The sequence below is a fragment of the Oncorhynchus keta genome, chromosome 18 (genome assembly GCF_023373465.1).
Source record: "Oncorhynchus keta strain PuntledgeMale-10-30-2019 chromosome 18, Oket_V2, whole genome shotgun sequence".
In the NCBI taxonomy this organism is placed as follows: Eukaryota; Metazoa; Chordata; class Actinopteri; order Salmoniformes; family Salmonidae; genus Oncorhynchus; species Oncorhynchus keta.
In genome coordinates this window covers 7,538,467-7,560,198 of record NC_068438.1, presented here as the reverse complement: position 1 = coordinate 7,560,198, position 21,732 = coordinate 7,538,467, and the positions used below count along the sequence as shown (strand labels likewise).

At 44.1% G+C, this 21,732-nt stretch overlaps 1 protein-coding gene across 8 annotated transcripts in view; it reads left to right on the top strand.

The window, feature by feature from the left end:
• The window catches only part of zgc:172282 (leucine-rich repeat and fibronectin type III domain-containing protein 1-like protein), a 105,567-nt gene that overhangs the window by 42,768 nt on the left and 41,067 nt on the right, over positions 1-21,732 (top strand). For all 8 annotated transcript variants that reach the window (XM_035791656.2, XM_035791655.2, XM_035791657.2 and 5 more), the window contains exons 2-3: positions 7,005-7,214; positions 16,585-17,989. In XM_035791656.2, the coding sequence (XP_035647549.2) occupies positions 16,608-17,989 (1,382 nt within the window). In that variant the 5' untranslated portion in view covers positions 7,005-7,214; positions 16,585-16,607. The remainder of the gene's footprint in view (positions 1-7,004; positions 7,215-16,584; positions 17,990-21,732) is intronic.

Genomic DNA, 21,732 nt, shown 5'->3' with positions numbered 1-21,732 from the left:
CTTGTTGTGATTTTATCTTCCTGTAATAATGAAGACAAATTAGCTGAAGTTAAGATGTCAGCTATTGCTCTGGTCATTATTTGAACTAGCTAATGTTAGGAGATTCCCTAAAAACACGCCACTTTGCTACAGCTGTGACTGGAAGTGACTTTTTTGTAACAGGTTAGGATAATTAGGTTAAGGTTAGGAAAGGGGATAGCGAAAAGTCACTTTCAGGCTTTGCTGTATCAAAGTGGTGTGTTTTTAGGGAGTGCTAGCTAGCTACCTAGCTAACAAGCTAGAAATGAACCGAAACATTGTTCAGAACGTTGCTTTTAGTTGCCTGGCATGCTACATTGACATATACTGAAGTAAAATCCAGCAATTATGTCATTTGGACCACCATGCTGTTGATGTCATACAGCCGGTCATATTTGTGTATATACTTTTACATAACGACAATGACAAGTTTGATGTTGGGTGGCAATAGAATGTTCATGATGTCACTGCGACAACTGTATACAGCAGAGATGGGAACGGTGTAACAGGAACAGAACTGTCTCAGCCAGACGTTCTGGATTGACTGCAGTAAGACCCAGAGACCTCTGTACTATCTAGCAGAAGAACAGAGAAACAGCCGAACGTCTCTTTCTTTTTCAACTCTCTTTTATTTTCTCTTTTACTGCACCTCCTGTGCTCACATTTTCCGTTTCTCCTTTGATCTTTGACACAATCGTCAAACTAGCAACCAGCAAAGACTGAGCCTTTCACTCAAACAGCATCATTCTTTATCCACGCCAAAATGTCTTATTATTCTGCCTGCTGTGGAGTTTTAATGAAATAGGGTTTAGATACATGGGTCTGGTGTGGGGCTAGAGCAGGAGATGAGAAAATCAGGCAGGCAGTCCAGGCAGGCAGACAGAGAGAGGGGTTATATATAGACTAAATCATTAGTGGTGCAGTCAGAGTGAGAGGAGAGGCGATCTGGGCCTTGCTCCAGCCACTGCCGAGACAGACCGGGAATAAGCTGAGGAGAGAGACGGGACACTGCATCGTCTGAAAAAGAGTCCTGTACCTCCATAGAGGTGTCAGAAACCATCCGCACACACACACATCTGGCAAATGACAGCCACAAGGAGGGAGGACATTAACTTGAAATAATCAGACCTAAAATAGACGCCAATCAGCCTAAAGTTATGCCGCTGGATGCTTGGTTTTGAAGGTGTGTCAAGACCATTTTGCATACTTGTAATGAGGAGCAAATGTGATGCCTTTGCTAAAACATAGCTCAATTGGCCCCCTGCTTGCACAGTAGATTATTATCTGTTGGCAGTAATGCCGGGAAGTGTTCCCTTGGGATTTAGCTCGGCCCACATCTGCCGGTCAGTTATCAGCTGTCTTGCATCTGTCGCCTTGGTACCAAAGCTGGGAAAAAAACGTAGAGAAAAGATAAAGAGTGGACCATTTGCATCGCATGTGTTCACAGGCTTTTTAGCGTGACTTATTTGAGGGTATTATAGGGAGCATTAACCCATCAGTTTCACACCGAGTGCCTCACTCCTCAGGTTGGTCAGGGTTGTGTGACTTGGAACGCTGCTGTAATACGAGTGACTGGATTCGTATCACGCTGAGGCCATTGCTCTCCATCCCACCGATCACAAGCGTGAGCTCCAATTACAAAGCCTTCGTTTTGCTCAACACAAAGCAACATCTCTGCATCTATCTCCCTGCAGTGCTTCACAATGCTTCACCCACTGTTCTGGAATAAACCATAAGACTGGCTAGAGCCCTCTCCAATCTGCAGACCTGTATAGGGAGCCTTGATGCACTCAGAATCACAATTGTCTCACTGACTGCCATATTAGAACCAACATGGTTTATCTTTGATGTATTTAAGTGTGTACTATGCATGGACTCCAGAATAAGCTTTTCGGAAGTATTTATGTGACTGACTGATTCCTTTGTATGTTAAAATCTAGATCTATAATCCTCTCCTCATGATCAGCTGCGTGAGGTCAACTATTCAGAGTTAATATCAGCAGTCTGAGGGTTCGATTCTCGCACAGCGTTGCATGTTCCTATGGATAGATTAACCTCTGAGAGTGCTGATATATTAACCTTGATTAACCAGGATCGGTGTACCCCCCGCGGGAAGGTTGAGCTAACATAGGCTAATGTGATTAGCATGAGATTGTAAGTAACAAGAACATTTCCCAAGACATAGACATATCTGATATGGGCAGAAAGCTTAAATTATTGTGAATCTAACTACACTCCAATTTACAGTAGCTATTACAGTGTACGAATACCCTGCTATTGTTTGAGGAGAGTGCACAGTTATCAACTTGAAAATGTATCAATAAACGAATTAGGCACATTTGGGCAGACTTGGTACAACATTTGAACAGAAATGCAATGGTTCTTTGGATCAGTCTAAATGTTTGCACCTACACTGTTACCATCTAGTGGCCATAATCTAAATTGCACCTAACTGGAATAATACATTATGGCCATTCTCTTGCATTTCAAAGATGATGAATGCCAAGAGAGTGCAAAGCTGTCATCATGGCAAAGGGTGGCTACTTTGAAGATTTTCAAATATAAACTATATTTGTTTAACACTTTTTTGGTTACTACATGATTCCATATGTGTTTTTACATAGTTTTGATGTCTTCACTATTATTCTACAATGTAGAAAATAGTAAAATAAAGAAAAACCTCTGAATGAGTGTGTCCAAATTTTTGACTACTCTATGTGCTTTATACACATACCCAGTCATGCACTCACACACACATTTTAAATACTTTATTTGAATCCACCAATCAAATTGACAAAAAACGGATCCAATAATGCATGGCACTCAAGGGTACAGAAAGCACCTCCTTCACCAAAGAGCTAGGCTGCCCACCACAGCTAAAACAGAGCAGTACCTAGCCAATTGCTTTGCCCTAGTTTTTGTCAGGCCTGCAATGTGGAGGCCACACACTGCAAGCCTGTGTACGTGGCCGAGACTGCCGAATATCAGCGCCACCAGCTTGCACCTACACCAGAGGCTGTCCAAGAAAACAGAAAGAAGCTTATTGGCGAAGGCCTGCTCCATATAGCCGTCAAATGAACAGCCCGCTTCCAAAATGAGCACCTCCCCCTGGCCTCCTCCTCAACAACAATATCTGATGTATTTGGCACACAGGAAAACACATCATCATCATCAACATCGAACCAGCTTCCCCTTATGCATATGTGTGGTTGGTGAGACCACTTTTCCCACCTTGCTGGCATCAGGTCAACAAGACGGTCATGTGTAGCAATGTAAAAATCCTTGTATGAACAGCAGCCTTTCACAACATGGGCAATGGACTCCATTACTCTTCACTCATGTAGAATACAAAATGGGTCATGGTTTGCAGGGTACCAGAGTGCTAGATTGTATTTTGTTGGTAGAACTTGCAGCCTCGCTTTAACAGTAAAGGTGAGAATGTCCTTGCCAATGGCAGCATTCTAGTACATGGAATGAGAGACAGAGTGGTCAGCACAGTCCACACACACACACACACACACACACACACACACACACACACACACACACACACACACACACACACACACACAGTCTCCCTTCCCTACTGTGCAGTATCGACCCATGCTGAAAGGCTGCAAGTTCGTAATGGAGAATTTGGAGAAAAGCGATGGTCTCGATTGGCTTAGGAGAACCAGCCCAAACCCAGAGGTGCTTCTGGAAGCTTACGCTTGGGCATGGGTGGCCAGAAATCCATCAAGGCTTTTTAACCCAGCTTAATGTGGTCTCTATTTACTCTGGATACTCGTGCCTAAGTGGATATTTTCACACTGTCTCACAGACCCATGACAGGCACGTTTACCCAACACTCTCCACCCACGCTCCTCATCCACGTACAGTAGCTGCCAGTATTTCCTGTCTGATGTTTGTGGTGTTGTTTGGAAAATGAACATCTTTATTGTCTGATCAAAGTAACCCACCAGCTTTGTTATTCCGCTGGTTGACAGGGCTCTTGAGCTGACGGTTACATCTGATGAGCGGGTGATAAATCACTCACAGCGCCACCATGACCGGTCACCGAGCCCAGATGATAAACTTGGATTAGCTAACACAACGTGTCATTGGAACACAGGAGTGATGGTTGCTGATAATGGGCCTCTGTACGCCTATGTAGATATTCCATAATTTTTTTTATTTTAAATCAGCCGTTTCCAGCTACAATAGTAATTTACAACATTAACAATGTCTACACTGTATTTCTGATCAAATTGATGTTATTTTAAAGGACAAAAAATTGACTTGTCTTTCAAAAACAAGGACATTTCTAAGTGACCCCAAACTTTTTGAACGATAGATTACGCAAACACACAGTCTAGGATATTGATTACAACTTAGTCCAATGAAACAGGTCCCTAGCGGGCCAACACAATATGACACGTGTTACACAAAATAGGGATTTCAAAAGAGAAAGAAAGAGCGAGAGTGCACGAGAGAAAAGCACACTTTGGTACATTTGAAAACTATGCTTAGTTTAACCCTGACCTTGCCCCGAACTGCCACTCTTATGGGTCAGAATATAATGATGTAATTACATTTCGATCGTCTCCGATGGGGTCTCTCCTCGTGGACCAAGTTCCGACCTCTCCTCTGATGGCGACACTTCTGTTGTTACCGGGTGTAACTCTCTGATTGTTCACGCGATGTCAGTGTCCTTTCTCTTAGTGGTCTGTTTCCTCGCCCTTGTTCTGAAAGAGGGGTCTTCTGAGGGCGGCTAGCCAGCCATATAGGTGGTTCCTGTGTGGGAATGAAAGCAGTGTAGACGCACGATTCCTTGGAGAGAATAACCGGGTGGTCCTGTTTGAATTCACCTTCTTAGACACAGCCACTCATCCGTAGCGTAGATTGTTAAAAGGTTCCTTTGTCTTCTTCAACCTGGTGTTGCGTTTTGGGGTTACAACTAATCGGACCTTGGCTGCAGCTCGTGGTCCCTAGTCATAATGTTAATTCTTAACTCGCATGTTTTAACCCCTCAGGTTAGAAATGGCTGTTTCCGCCTTTAGGGTAAGTTCTCTGGGCGTAACTAGTTGCGAGGCAAGGTCTGGATTTTACTCAGATCCAATTTAGACAACTAACTTCACATTTCATCCTTACATAAACATTCTCTTTGATCTGGACATTTTCCACAGAACGTACAGTATGCAAACATCAAGGGCATATTGTGAAAACGCTTTTCAAACTTTTAATAACAGAACAAAAACTACATTGATTTTCATATTCCATCTATCGTCATTAGTACCATGTTGGCTGACGAATCATATTGTCCCAAAGTCCATTTATTGCATGTTACTGTTCAGAGGTAGCATCTCCATAGACCCATCGGGGCGGCAAGTAGCCTAGTGGTTAGATCCTTGGACTAGTAACCGAAAGGTTGCAAGATCGAGTCCCCAAGCTGATAAGGTAAAAATCTGTTGTTCTGCCCCTGAACAAGGCAGTTAACCAACTGTTCCTAGGCCGTTGAAAATAAGAATTTGTTCACAACTGACTTGCCTAGTTGAATAAAGGTCAAATAAAAATCATGTATTCCATACTGAGAGGACGAAGGGATATTGTCTGCTCCCTTAAGATTTACAATACCTCTCGATCTCTCCCCCTGCTGGTGGGTGAGAGATATATCTATGTAGGATTATGGTCCACGGTAACCTGACCCGCACAGGCCAGTCACGACACTCTGCAACTACCTAGCCTCTTGTTAGATCATGAAACCAATGAGAGCATATGGGGTTTTAATGAAAAAGTTGATTTTTTATTGCAGATGCTAATGCGCGGTTGTTTAATTATGTTCATATTGATCAGAGAGGGAGAGAATAAATATAGAGGGAAGGTGGGAAAGATATTTGTAGACAAATACTCTGACGGAATAAAAACACAATTCCTTCCTGTCTAGTTTGAAAGCAGGCCAGTGATGTGAATAACCCCAGAGTTAACCATCAGTCTCTTTGTTTGGGTTCTGTGCGAGTGAGTGTGTTATTTTCTTCTCCCTCTTTTAAAGTAAGGACTTGACAGTGCATCAGTGTCTTATTACGCACTGTTTTTCTGCTCTGCATATGCAAATGAGGTCTGATACCCTCGGGGCATATTTCCCGACAACACGTGCAAAAAGTTCGAAGCAGGAGTGCAAGGCGGCAAGATGGGCTGATTTTGGAGTCACTGCAGAGTTTAACTCGGCTCTCCCGCTGAGGTCAGCCGTGAAGGAACAGTTTAGAGGGAGACGTATCTGTCATGTACTCTAAGATTATACTGTAAATAGAATAGAATAAAGTTGAGAATGTTACAGTTAAGTCGAGCATATCCTATAAATTGATCAAGTAAAACAGGATTGCGTACAGTCTGGTGTAGAGTGGAATCAGTTTGCTACTCCATTGTGGAATGTGTTTCGTCACACCACGTCGCTGTTCTCTGATTTTGTTTTCATTGTTGTCTATAACCTACGCTATGTTGGCGTATTTTTTTTATTCTGAAAAAAAAATATCAAGGGTTAGTGTACAAAACATTATGAACACCTGCACCTTTCCATGACGTGGACTAAGTCCATGTGAAAGCTACGATCCCTTACTGAATACACTTCAATGTGTGTAGATGACGGGGAGGAGACAGGTTAAAGAAGGATTTTAAACCTCTGAGACATGGATTGTGTATGTGTGCCTTTCTGAGGGTAAATGGGCGAGACAAAAGATTTAAGTGCCTTTGAACGGGGTATGGAAGTAGGTGCCAGATGCACCGGTTTGTGTCAAGAACTGCAACACTGCTGAGTTTTTCTTGTCACCAGTTTCCTGTGTGTATCAAGAATGGTCCACAACCTGAAGGACATCCAGCCAGCTTGACACAACTGTGGGCCAGCATCCCTGTGGAATGCTTTCGAGGCTGTTCTCAATATTGGGAAGGTGTTCTTAATGTTTTGTACACTCAGTGTATATAATGCTGTCTCTCTCTCTCTCTCTCACCCCCAGGTCAATGGACATCCTCCACAAGGGACCCAGTTGTTTCCTTTAGCCCCCAGTGCCGACCTCCAGATGCTACTTAGGTAGTCCCCCTTACCCCCTGCTCAGCGGCACCCTGACCACATGTAAGCTGCACATGTCTGCCCTTCTCTGCTAGGCCAACACAGCCCACACAGTCTTCATGAGGATCACGACCCTGCCAGACCACACCAGATAGAGGTATGTATATCAGTGCAGTGTACCTCGATACAGCTCGTCTTGAGCAGCACTGCCAATCCTGAGATGTTACGCAGTGTGCATAATGGACAGACTTTCTTTTGAATATTGTAATGAGGCAGCAGTGTCTTGATGGTGGACAGCTGTCTTGGTCTTGGTCTTGATTTCAATGGTGTGAAGAGGCATGAAGGGGGAACGTTGACATATCCAAGACAAGAGACAGCTCCCTCACACTGCCAATCTGCTGGCCATCTGGCCCATCAATAGTGATGATTTTGATGATTTAAGTCACAATCCAAATCCACGGACCTAACCCTAAACCACCAGTTGGTTTTTCGGCATCTAATTTCCCCAATAACTGAATTGATTGAATTTAAAGAAAGCCTTTTCCATTCCTGTTCATCTGAGGTTTAAGGGCTGATATTTACTTTTCACAACCGGTTGCAATGGCAGCACCTGCTACACCTTCCCTCTGGGACAGCTGTCCTTAGTGTTTAGAGGTTTAAAGTCAAAGGTCAGTGTCGTAGCCTCTCAAGTACAGGGACCTGCTGTAGCCTGTCCCCTGAGACAGCTGCCCCTGTCTGGCCTGGGGTCAAAAGTCACCCTAACACAAAGTGACAGGCATTTTAACAGGAAGTTAAACCTACCACAACACCATCACAACACCATACATAAGTAAAATCTGCTAGTCCATTAGCACAAACTAAACTACTACTTGTAACATTGGAAAGAATACTGTAGCTGTGCCTATGTGCAGCCAGTGATTTATTTTGTGCCAGCCCATGCAGTCTTAATTCATTCAGGCACTTTCAATGTTGCTTTAAAAGCCAGAAACATTGACGCTCACCCTACATTTAGCGGGGAATCGATCACTGAACTAGCTGTAACAAAGAAGAGAAATGGGGATAATGCATGAAGATAACACAGTATGCAGTCATTTTGTAATTTGCCTGGATAGGTCTTGCAGAATTTCTCAGCTATTCTGAGACCTTGACATTTCTGTAAAAACAAGTAACGGACCTCAAAGTGCCCTTTTTGTATTTGCATGTTGTTACGGTTTTTAATTTAAGGAAAACACTGCGGTAGAAATGCCAACAGGTCATTTGGGGGCAGGTGGTGGTGTTAAATGTGCATGAATTGATATTTATGCTTCTTTGAGTTAATGGAGAAAAACAGAGAAGAAAAACAAATTCCCTTGGAATGATTTGAATATTGATTTCGATATTGACACTACAGAGGGGGTGGCTGGTTGGGTGGCTGGGTGGGTGGTTGGGTGCGTGCATGGGTGGATGCATAGGTGACTTGGTGGGTGGGTGGATTGTTTGATGTGTAGTACACGTAGGGCAGGTGATGAAGATCAGAGCGAGTAGGATAGCAGGATCCCATATGGAAAAGATATAGAAGAATTTAACATGATTGCTTTATGTTCTACCTGGAACTTTTAAGTAAAACATATGACAGCTAGTACACTTAAAAGATTCAAAGAAGAACTCTTGTAATATCTGACTTGTACGAGTGGTTAAAATGTAGACATAACAAAAATGTTGCATGTATTATTAAAAAAAAACGTAATGTCTCGTGCATGTTTTAAAGGAGCAACCACTGTATGTAGATGTTCATGTTTGGAGTTTCCATGGTTAAGGTTAAGCAGCACCTCCTACTGGACAGTTGATTTATTTACAGCTATGCCTTTGGTCTCCCAACCAGGGTTTTAACCAAGCCCATCCCTACTTAGGTTTTATATTTGTCACTGGCTACTACCAACGTGCTACCTTCTAAGGTCTCACATACATGTGACATACACATAGTGTATGCGAGCAGGGCACACATGAGACTGGGGTTCAGTTCCCTGATGGGGAGGAATAAGTAGGCTGTCCTTGTAAATAATAATTTGTTCATAACTGACTTGCCTAGTTAAATTGAATCTGGAGTGCCTGCGCTCATAAATTCAGAGCGTTGTCAGTTTGTAAATTCAGATTGTTTTGCTCTCGGAGTATACACTGGACGTTTGGGCTGAGGAGTCGGGTTCATTTGAGTGTTCTGGCCTTTCAACGCCAGTCAAGCACCCAAGTTAATGTTGGCTAGCTTGCTAGCTACTTCCAGACACAAATGAGACCCCTCTGACCATTGTACTCGCCCTAGCAGAGCTGGTTAGAATGTTTTTGTGTTTACCAAAGGGTTGGTGACTGTAACTGTGCTGCTGGAAACAATTTAATTGCGCTTTTTTGCCGACGGTTATTGACACCGGCCATAATCACACCGGCCATATTCAACGGGTGCCGAGAGCTCGTGAATTAATTATTCTGCGTTCTGGTACACTCAGACGAGAGTCCTCTGAAATCGGAATACTGTAGATAGCCAGAGCGAATTTAAGAAAACACCCGAATGTCCACTGAGAACGCACAATAACTACACCCCAAGAACACAGTGGCCTCTCATTCTTAACTGTAAGAAGTTTGGAACCACCAAGACTCTTCCAAGAGCTGGCCGCCTGGCTAAAGGGAGGTGACCGAGGGAGGGGAAGTGAGCAAGAACCCGATGGCCGAGCTCTAGAGTTGCTCTGTGTAGATGGGAGAACATTCCAGAAGGACAACCATCTTTGCGGCACTCCACCAATTTAAGCCTTTATGCTAGAGTAGCCAGAGAGAAGCCACTCCTCAGTAAAAGTCATAGGACAGCCCACTTGGAGTTTGCCAAAAGGCACCTAAAGACTCTCACACCATGAGAAACAAGATTCTCTGGTCTGATTGATCCAAGATTGAACTCTTTGGCCTGAATGCCAAGTGTCACGTCTGGAGGAAACCTGGCACCATTCCTACGGTGAAACATGTTGGTGCTAGCATCATTCTGTGGGGATGTTTTTCAGCGGTAGGGACTGGGAGATTAGTCAAGATTGAGGGAAAGATGAACGTAGCAACGACAGAGAGATCCATGATGAAAACCTGCTCCAGAGCACTCAGGACCTCAGACTGGGGGTGAAGGTTCACCTTTCAACATGACAATGACCCTAAGCACACAGCCAAGACCTTCGCATGAGTGGCTTTGGGACAAGTCTGTTAATATCTTTGAGTGGCAAAGACAGAACCCGGACTTGAACCCTATCGGACATCTCTGGCGAGACCTGAACATAGTTGTGCAGCAACGCTCCCCATCCAACCTGACAGAGCTTGAGAGGATCTGCACAGAAGAATGGGAGAAACTCCCCAAATTCAGGTGTTCCAAGCTTGTAGCGTCATACCCAAGAACACTCGGCTGTAATTGCTGCCAAAGGTGTTTCAGCAACATACTGAGTAAAGGGTCTGAAAACATATGTAAATGTGATATTTCTGATTGATGAGGACATACATTTTTTTCAACAAAAATTAGAATAAGGCTGTAACCTAACAAAATGTGGAAAAAGTCTAGGTGTCTTTCCGAAGGCATTGTAAGTCAACACATATACAAATACACCACTGATATAAGGCAACACATACACATTCTTACCAGATTATTATTATTAGATGTTTTACAAATCATCTTCTTCTGCCATATAAAAATCTTATTTGATTTTTATGATTCTTTTTCATATGGGATCTTATGTTGGAGATTATGATGGACGGATATGGGAGTTGAGCTCAAAGGTGATAGAGGATGAGAGATATGAAGGAATGTACTGCAGATGAGGGACATGTATAGATGGGTTCAGTGGGGCAGTGGGAGGAGGGTCTTGGAGACATGGACGAGTCTTGGCAGATATATCCAGAGAGGGAGTGTGTCTTCGCCCAGGGTAATTCACTGGGAGTTGCTGTGAAATGGAGCAAGTCTGCTGAAGCTGACAGAGATTATTCAAACATTTTCCGGGGAGTTGTGACAGAAGAGAGTGGTTTTGAAATCAGACTCAATCCATAATGTACTTGGTCCCATCACAGACTGCAAAGTTTTCCCTTGGGCACCCATGTAGCACAAATATAATCAAAGACAACATAGGCAAAAACCGAAGGATATTTGCTACTGCGGGACAGGGGAGAAGTCATACATTCTCTATGCATTTTGTAGATTTAGAAATAGTAGTCAAATAGCATCGGTTTACTTATGGTAGAGCCATGGAATCCCTGATTTCAGCTCGATTTGCATAGGAAAGTTTGATGAAGCATACTCAAGTGGATTTTATAATGCTCTGAGGCTGAAGGACTAGATATTTTTCACATGATGGAGGGATAGGAAGTAGGCAAACTGACAGGAAAATGCCTACTTTTTATTCCAGCGTCACATGGATAAAATTCCCAGTTCAGCCGCAGAGCAATTTGAAATGTTTGCTTGATTTCCATGTACGGTAGTTGTAATACCTCGATGGTTTAGAGCATGGTTCTGGCAACAGCAGGGTTTTGTGTTTGATTCCCACATGGCCTAATACTGTGTCTTACTCTTTGACAGCTTTGTGAAGTGTCTGCTAAATGACCATATTTTTGGGATAGCATAGCATCATAGGCTATACACCATATGCCACATACCACCATATTCACTGTTATTTTTTTGATCCTCACTTTATGCAAGCTACAGTATTTTATCTGACAGAACCATACAGTAATGCAGTGCTGTGAGAGTCAGATAAAGACTTCAAAGACTTGTGTCTTTAAAGGAACTGTGAGATTTGAGGAAGGATCTGACCATTCAAAACCATTGAATATGTCTCACTATCTTTCATCCAAAGTCATAACAGTAATAGTGAAACGGATGAAACAGCACACAGATTTACAATTATAACCTAATCAGCAGTCTGAAAAGTATGCTAGTTATGCAAAAATCGGCATGATTGAAATGTGCAAATTTAACCATGTCTGATTCAATGTAAAACAAAAACAATATTTTTTTTCTACTTCACATTTCACAATTCTACTACTTTCCTCTAGTTTGTCAGCTATGTGTGATGCTGATGCTGGCACATTGAGATGGAGTTGATAACCGCAACGTAATTCGCCAAGAGGGGATAAATGAACGGAACAATCACAACAAAATAAAGCAGCATATATCTTTAAACAGTCAATCTTATCTCTTCAAATAGAGGAGCCCTAGAGGGACAGCTGCATGCAGTGATCATGAATGGAGCTCAGTTAGCACTGCTGACTACCAAGTAGGGCCCCCGCCTAGCCTCTTCCAGCTAAAAGGGACTTTCAAAGGGAACCCGGCTTCCCAGTGTCACCGCGGTAAAGTCCACAGCCGACAGAATGTTTTCTTGGTGTTTTGATTTCACATTCATTTAAGGCTTGCTGTGATGACTCTGCAGGAAATATACACACCCATAAATGATGATCAGTTCTGTTAGGTTGCGGTTGTAGGATGCTTTAGAGGTATTGTGAGAGAATCATTCATGTGCTCGAGGCTGTAGCCCCATTAGACGCACTGAATCCCCTGTGTGGCTTAGATCTCGGTAGTGATCCCGGCCAACGTGGGGATGTGTGGCGAGGGGTCCGTCGTCTTTGAGCTACAATGCTGATTTTAGGGTTTCACCGCAAACTATTTGATCTCTAAAGGCTCCGGTCAAAGCTTGTTCTTTGAAGGCTTACTGGGTTTATGGGACGGTAAGTTTACTGAACCCGGAGGATGTTTGCCTTGCAATAATCAAGTAATGTTGTACTCTAACTTAACCACTGGAACACACTGAAAATGGCTCCAAAATGCCCTCTGGGAAAGTCTTCAGTGTCTAGCATCATACAACACCCAGTTAATGTGAAGTGGGTGTGGTTATTCCTTTTATTTGACGAGCACAGATGGCGGGAAACTTTTTTGCCCTGTTTTCCCATTAAAACTGCATAATTGATGTCACACAGCAAAGTTCATGATTAAAGGGATACTTTGGGATTTTAGCAGTGAGGCCCTTCGTCTACTAGCATTAGCACAATTACTGGAAGTCTATGGGATATCTACTCGCATGCTGTAAATGTACTATATTAGGATAGATTGGTATGTTGCCACACAGTGTTTGTGTGTCTCATGATATAACTCAGTAGTTGAGGCAGTGTGACAAATGATTGATTCTCTGCGGTCTCCCACCTTCTGAGCACCGCCGCAGTCCATCTCAATCCTCGCAGACCCAAGCACAAACAACACAAGTCTCCAAATGTACAATATACTGGCTTTTGAAACCCAATCTCCTTCTCCTAGAACCCTGGTCTGCCTGTTCATCTGCGGTTGCTATGAGACAAACACCTTGGAGCATGCCTTGAGGGTCACCCTGACCAATAATAGAGATGCATGGCTCGGCGTCTTGTTGAAGCACTATGTTTTCTCTCTTTCCTGTCCATCCCTTTATCCGAGGAAGAGAGTGGTGGTGCGTAATGGGGTGTGTAAGACAGGCCTTTGGTCCATGGCCCTAATGGATAAGCTCCAGACCAGACCGCCTTCGGAACAAGCGCACAAACCGGAATCGTCTATTTACCCCAAAACAATTTAGAGAATATCAGCGTCATACTGTCAGGTAGGGAAAAAAACACTGCGGTGATATTTAACTCATTACTTGACACAGAAAACGATAAAACGAGTGCACATCCATCAAAACGTGTCAGCCAGACACGCAGGATGTGGTGCCACGTTGCCATGATAAATGAACGTTTCATGCGACATGATTAATATCACGCAGCGATACGATTGTCATGGCAATTACGTTATTGGCAAGATGAGACGACAAACATCTGCATGTGCCAGATCTTCTCAGTCCGTTTGTGTGATGGGCCCTCCTGAGAAGGAGAAAGAATCACGCTGATATATTCCTGCATCGGTCCTCTTTGTAAGGTTATTGGTGTACTACTGTACTACGTTCTACCAGGCTCCTTTCATCTTGCCTCATGTTTCACATTATACTGTAGAAGCTTGGTAATTTATATGATTAACAACGAATGATGCTCATGTTTTAACTACTTGGTATTTACACACGCCTGTAGTCTGTCTTGTACTATCAAGACCAGAATACATTAGTGCTCTTGTACAACTCTTCAGCATTAACGTGAAAACATACTGACAGTAAGCAGAAGCCCGATTCCCTGAATAACAGAAGGACAAGCGATCCCATTTTCTGTTTATCCTAGATCGGAGGAAACGGCAGCCATCAAGTGTCGCCCAGACTGTCTTTACTCCATGCGTAGTGAACCGTCCTGGGTCTTGCTCCTATTCTCTTCTCCCTCAGCCCAATCCCTTAGACGGCGGGGCATCAGATCTCATTGACTGGGACCTCCCTGGGCCCCTGGGGCATTGCAGGCCGTTCCACTCCACAGCCGACAGCCTAATCCATCTCCATTGTGGGGAGGCATAGGAGTCGGAGAATTGAGTCTGAGCAGAGCAGAGTGGACACTCATCCTGTAAATAATCTCTGGGATGTGGACTGTTTCCAGTGTCCACACCAAGATTCCCCAGAGAGCTGATGGCTGCTTGGCATTTCAGGCTCTCTACCTTGGAGAGTTCTGCCCATATACTGTAACGATGTTTCCCGCTACAGCTGACAGGGCTGTGGTTTTAGTAAACATGATATAAGAGGAGCTGGAGATCAGGCCCCTATTCTTTGGGCAGACTGTTTACCTTGAGACGATGGCAGATGGTGTTGTCTTACAACAACTTAGCCTGGGTGAGATGGGGAGAGTGTGAGTGAGAGAGAAATTTAACTGCATCCATGTTATTTTGTCGTTTACCTGCATTTCCTCTTATCAAGTTGAAAGTGGCCTGACCGCCATTAATTCAACAACGGAGCAGTATGCTCCTTGTTAGTCTTTATGTGTATGTACTGTATTCCCAGCGAAACGGCAATTTACAGTTGCTAATGGCTGTTGGCATGTCTTTAAAAGGACAGTTTTTTTTCTGTTGTCTGGCAGTACAGTTAATTACTTTTTAATTATAAGGAGCCAGCAGGTAAGCGTTTTTCAGAGCATCCATCATGCTGCCCTTTTTCATCCATTACGGTATGTACGGTATGCAGGCCTAAATGTCTCACACAGTGATTTGACCTTGAGAGTAACTGCACCAGTGCATACTGCACCTCCATTCAAAAGATCAAATGTGTTGCAGAAAACAAAACAACAACAACAACAAGTCTTCCAACGTGGCTTTACTTTCGTTCGGTATTCATCATAGCGTTAGCCCCGTAATCCAAGGTACAGCTGGGAAATGTGTTGGTGAAATGAGATGCATATATGGGCAGCTGCTCTGTGTCTGTTGACGCTGCATGGCTGATGGCCACTTTGTCGCGCGAGAGAAGCCATACAATAACCTCGTACTTCTCCATTCCAATACCATTCCCTGGTTTGATTACATTCACAGCACAGACAGGAAACAAAAGGCCTATTTAATGGCCTATGACAAATCCCATGCAGATCCTGGTGTATTAAGTTGTAAAGCTGAAAACTGCAACCGCGGAAATGCTATCATCATTACAGATGGAGCATGTGTGTTTAAGGTACTTCGGCATGAACAAGGAATCACCACGATAAAAATATTAAAGTACCGTTTCACGGATTATGCTTCATACGAGAAAGAGGGAGGGAGGATATCTATATATCTCGACCATAGTCAGTTCATAGCACTTCAAATCTGTCCCGCTACCTCAGATAATTTTCTATTTGTAATAAGACCAGCAATCTTTATTTAAAGAAAAAACAGTATCTGCCATACCTGGAAAGAGGGTAGATATGAGACACTGTGTTTCTGTGTTTGCGTGTGTGTTTTTTTTAGAGAGCATATAAAAAAGAATGTGTTCGTAAGTGTGTGGGTGGATGACTGCTTTTGCTACAATTGTATATGCATTGCCAGTTGGCGTCTTCTATATGGATACATTTCTGTTTTCACTCATATTGGAGATGTATGTAGCTATTTAAAAGACTGGCTTTTAAAGAATCCACAGAAGGTAGACCCACTGTGATAAACCCCTTATTAAACTGTGCAGCCAACTAACTTGGTCCAGGGATTGCATGTTGAGTTAAATGATTTGCTAAGCTATAATTACACAAACCTACTATTTGTCCTTATCTCTTCATTGGGCGTATTAGCACGACACGTGTATAATTCCCTAACATCTTAAAGAAGTTCCTATGAGGAGGAAAATAAGATACAAGCTGTTAAGAAAATTGGCTCTCTTGAAACATCACCTCAACCATATGCCTCTGTGCTAAACATTTAATTTGAGGTATTGCGCATTCATTTAAATGCTTTCACATACATTTACTGGCTTTAATCACCTGAATGTACTTCGAACACTGCTGTTTTGCATCCTGATCATGGCTGATAGAGACATTTAATCTCAGTTTGACCACTGTGATAGCTAAACACATAGATATACATCTTGATTCACCTAGTGAATTCCCCACCTGGTTGTCTCACATCCTGACCAGTGCCTCTCTCCTTTGCCTTGCAGTTTCCCAGAAAGCCGGAGGGAGGATGGACCGGCTGATCTTCTCCTTGTTGATGCTGGCCGTCACCACCAGGGGGCAGCTGTGCCCCAAGCGCTGCATGTGCCAGAACCTATCCCCCTCACTGGCCATCCTCTGCGCTAAGACGGGCCTACTCTTCGTGCCCACCGTCATCGACCGGCGCACCGTGGAGCTGCGGCTCACTGAGAACTATATCACAGCCATAAGGAGGCGGGACTTTGCCAACATGACTAGTTTGATCCATCTGACGTTGTCCCGCAACACCATAAGCCAGATCATGCCTTACACCTTCGAGGACCTCAAGCGGCTGCGAGCGCTGCACCTGGACAGCAACCGGCTGAGTGTGATCAGAGATGACCACTTTCGGGGGCTCACCAACCTTAGGCACCTGATCTTGGCCAACAACCAGCTGCACAATATCTCTCCACACGCCTTTGACGACTTCACAGGAACCCTGGAAGACCTGGACCTGTCCTACAACAACCTGGTGGACATCCCCTGGGAGACGATAGGCCGTCTAACCAACGTCAACACCCTTAACATGGACCATAACCTTATAGAGCACGTGCCCCAAGGTATCTTCACCAACCTGCACAAGCTGGCGCGTCTGGACATGACATCCAATAAGCTTAAGAAGATCCCACCGGATCCACTTTTTCTGCGCATCCCTGTCTACGCGAAAGCCAAAGGATCTCCTCAGTCGTCATTGGTGATGAGCTTTGGTGGAAACCCACTCCACTGTAACTGTGAGCTGCTGTGGTTGAGGAGGCTGACCAGAGAAGACGACCTGGAGACCTGCGCCTCTCCTCCAGACCTCACAGCCAAGTACTTCTGGACCATCCCCGAGGAGGAGTTCATCTGTGAACCTCCGGTCATGACCAGGAAGTCTGCCAAGACCTTCACCATGGAGGGCCAGCCGACCAGTCTGAAGTGCAAGGCCAACGGAGACCCGGACCCCGAGATTCACTGGATTTCCCCCGAGGGCCGCCTGATCTCCAACACGTCACGGACTGTCACCTTCAGCAACGGCAGCCTGGACATCAACATCACCTCCCTGAAGGACTCTGGAACCTTCACCTGCATTGCCTCCAACGCGGCGGGGGAGTCCACGGGCCAGGTGGAGCTGGTGGTCAACCTCCTCCCCCACCTGGCCAACAGCACCAACCGGCTACGGGAGCCCGACCCTGGTCCTTCAGACATCCTCACATCGGCCAAGTCCACCTCAACCACGGGCAACGACACACGGAGGAACCAGGAGGGAAGGGTGCTGATGGCGGAGCTGACAGCTAGCTCAGTGCTGATCAAATGGCCATATCAGAACCACGTCCCTGGGATCAGGATGTACCAGGTCCAGTACAACAGTTCCCTGGATGACACGCTCATCTACAGGTGAGGAGGGATAGGGATGTAAACATGGGTGAAGGGGAAATAGTCTCTTGGTTAGATTGAGTTAATAACTGTTTTTTTTTGTATTAATGACCTACTCAAGGTTTTATGATTAAATACCATTTTGACTCGCAGATGTACAATTGCAAAATGTCTATCAGTAGCAATCAGAAGAACACCAGAAACATTTCATCTTGTACAAATGTAAGTCATTCTAATGAGATGATAATTAGGTGGTAATTACTCATCGTTTATTTGCGAGAGATAAACAAGGACACTTTTTCATTTGCTCTGAGAAAATGTTTCCTCTCTTCTCTTGTTATTTATTATTTCTCTCCTTTGTTCTTGTTCCAAGGTAATACTGTATTGTTTTGATGCTTCCGTCATTGCATACGTCAGGCCCAACATCAATTTATATCAATTTGTAGAGTTTGTTATCGCTCTGATGGATCGTTCTGTTCCGCTCATTAATTATTTTGGTCCTCAAAAAGTATTGGTTTTCATTCAAGTCTCCTCACGTCTTCTTACAGGGCCTGGCCCAGGGCTGTATGCAGGCAACGTTCTTTTTTTCTTCTCTGATCAATGACAGCAGTCACCAAGGGAGAAAATTGATTTAGGATCTAATTTAGGGGCGTCCACGCCGAGATTCTTGGTGGCAACTCTTAGTAACCGAAGATAGGCAGGCCTGTCCCACTGTGGAAAATGCACAGCCACAGTGAGAGAAAGAGAGAACTTTTCCATCTTTGTTTCAAGGGAAACGTATTCCCCAAGCGGTGTCTGTTACCACGGGGAGTTGGAGGGATGATTTTGAATGCTGAACACGTAGAGGAGCATTGTGCACAGAGAGGCACAGTTTGGATTGTGGATAGTTTTAGAGCAGGTACACAGTTTATAGACTGATGCTTCTGTGCTCTGATGCACTCTGTCTCAGCGGATAGTGTGGGGTGCCTAAACGAATGAACACGACAGCTAATTAACGGAGTGGACAGGAGAGATGTTACTGTAGGTGAATTTATCTAGTACTAATTACTTAAACCTGGCTCCCTGATTCTTGTTCCTCATTGACTAGTTGACTGATATGTTTATTTGGGATGGGCAAGCAGTGAGCACACACATGCACACACACACACACCAACACACACCAACACACACACACACACAGTTATGTAAACCTAGCATATTACAGTATGTATCTTTCACTTGTCTACACACCCACTGAAGGGTATGAGTACATAGTACACTGAAAGGCATTCAATACACTAATACAAACACACACCCACACAAACAAAGCAAGTACAGTACATTTCTTAAACAACTCATCATAAAAAAAAAAACATATTTCTTTGTTTTAGATGAATCAGAGGTTTTGTTCGACTCTAGGGCAGCAAAGCTTGCTGAAATTCAGCCTCTGTCTTCCATATTGATTTGGAAGAAGAGAGGAATGTGCATAAGGGACATGTTTCAGGGGCGAGGAGCTCAAGCTAGCAACAACACCCCGAAGCTGTAATTTATAGACATTTTTCAAAAGCTGTGCAGAGGAATGGCGTAACAGCCACTGCCAGGTCCCAGTACACAACACGCCGCAGCCCCAAAATTATTACGAGCGAATCAGTATAATGCCCACAGGAACTAGGTCGACCAAACGAATGGGCCAGCCTGCCAGCTCGCTACGCATTAAGGCTATGGAAATGTCTGCCGGTACCCTTCTGCTGATTTGGCCCTTTGCAAATTAGCTGCTATGTTCACTTTGCTCTGTTCCAGCTCCTACTCAAAATGTGTCCTTGATCATTTTAGCCATTTCTGTATAAAAAATAAAAAAACATGTCATTTCGGCTTGATAGTCCTTCCCTTCATGTCCGTGGACCTGAAATGACTTGACAAATGCATTTCATACAGTGCAAATCAATGCTCTCTTTATCACATCAACAGCCAGAAAAAAAGACTATTAAAAGGAAGCCACCTGACAGTATTGGGACATGGCCCCAACCATTCCTCTGATGTAGGAAGTGATTGATAGTTTATATCAGAAGCCCCCGGGGCCGGCTGTGAGGACCATTGGGTTCCACTGTATATTTGCTGGCACAGTCACTTGGGCGGTACCCATCGATGGCATTGCTAGTGGATCCATGCGGGGTGTCACCAGCGAACAATGGGACCCAGCTGGACTTATGCAGTAGTCACTCTTCCTCAACGCCTCAGTCCCTCTCTGGGGTGGGGCCCCGGTGAATAGAGGCACCGCCACAATAGAATGGCACCGTCGCACACACTCACACTCCTTTCATGCCCTGCTTTCTAAATCACCTCGGCATGAGGTTCTATTAGGGATGGGCGGAAGAGCACTGGATGGGGGGAGAAAGGAAGAAGTGAGGAGAGAAAGAATGAGGGAACAGCGATTTTGTCACTGTGATATCACGACTATCAGCTGAACCATATTACTAAGGGATGGACGTTTGTTCGGCCGTTTGAAATCGAGGAGCAGGCTCAGAATGTGTAAGTGCTTCTGCTACATCTTCTACAGCTATATAGTATTCACAGTTGAATAGACTGCTAATCCACTTGTGTGCAAGTGGACTCATGTGAGAGGGAGGGAGGAAGGAAGGCAGGAAGGCATTTACTGTTTGCTCACTCATACCATTGGTTATTTGAATACTTTGTGATGACCAATGAGCTCACCGATCTACTTGCTTGACAGACTTGGGTCTGTTTACACTTGAGTGATTATTAGTATACATGCCACATTCATTCACCTATTTATTTGGAGCCTTTGTTGGCTCTTCTGAGCTGGCATGGGTTTTTTGGGAGAGACAAAAGCCATCGCATTGGGCACACACTGGTTCAATCATCGTTGTTTCCACGTCATTTCAATGAAATGGCCAACATGGAATAGATGTTGAATTGACGTCTTTGCCCAGCGGGATAATTGGTATGCAACTATTTGCCCACTTGATGTGTACCTGCGATATCTCTCAGATAGTCCTTATAAGGACTATATATAGTCCAAAACAAATGAAAACACTGAACATTAGGGATTCTTCTGAACAAAGGCTTGGCAAAGTATAATGCGTGGAGCAAAATGGAGCATTGCGTAAGTGAATTCCCCAAATTATGGTTTTGACAAGACTCGGTTGCCAACAAGTTCATCGTAATTTCCTTTTGGTGCTGTACTTGAAGGCCCCCTGCAAAGAGGGCGCAATGACATGTTCACAGCATGGCCTTGTGAGAAATAGAAAAAATAGAATCAAACAGAAGAGCATGACATTGCTGTACACAGCTTCTCCTGAGCAATGAGTTATACCATCAACGTAATTGTCTCGCTGTGCATATCGCCTGTACAGAGATGGCTAGATAGACAAAAGGCGAAATATGTAGGTTTTGGCTGAGGGAACAAGCCAGTCTGCCTTGTTCTTTTGTTAACCGCTCGTTACTATGCGGTCCTCTGTGTTGGAACTAACCACCAAACTTTAAGGCCAAAAGGATGACTCATCCAGTCCACATAGTATGTAAGATCGGATCTCGCATGGAGATCTCGATTCGGGAATCGAGAAAGACAATGTTGTTGCCTGTCTTTTGATGGCCTATTTCGACAAAGAATGGCAACATAATGTTTTGTTATCAGATGCCCACAACTGTACCATAAGCGATAAGGCAAATGCGCCTTGTATAAATCGACTGTCGATGATTGAGTCAAAACACAAAAATCTCTGTTATTAATCTCTAAAATGGTTGGTTTTAAGGCTTGCCAATAC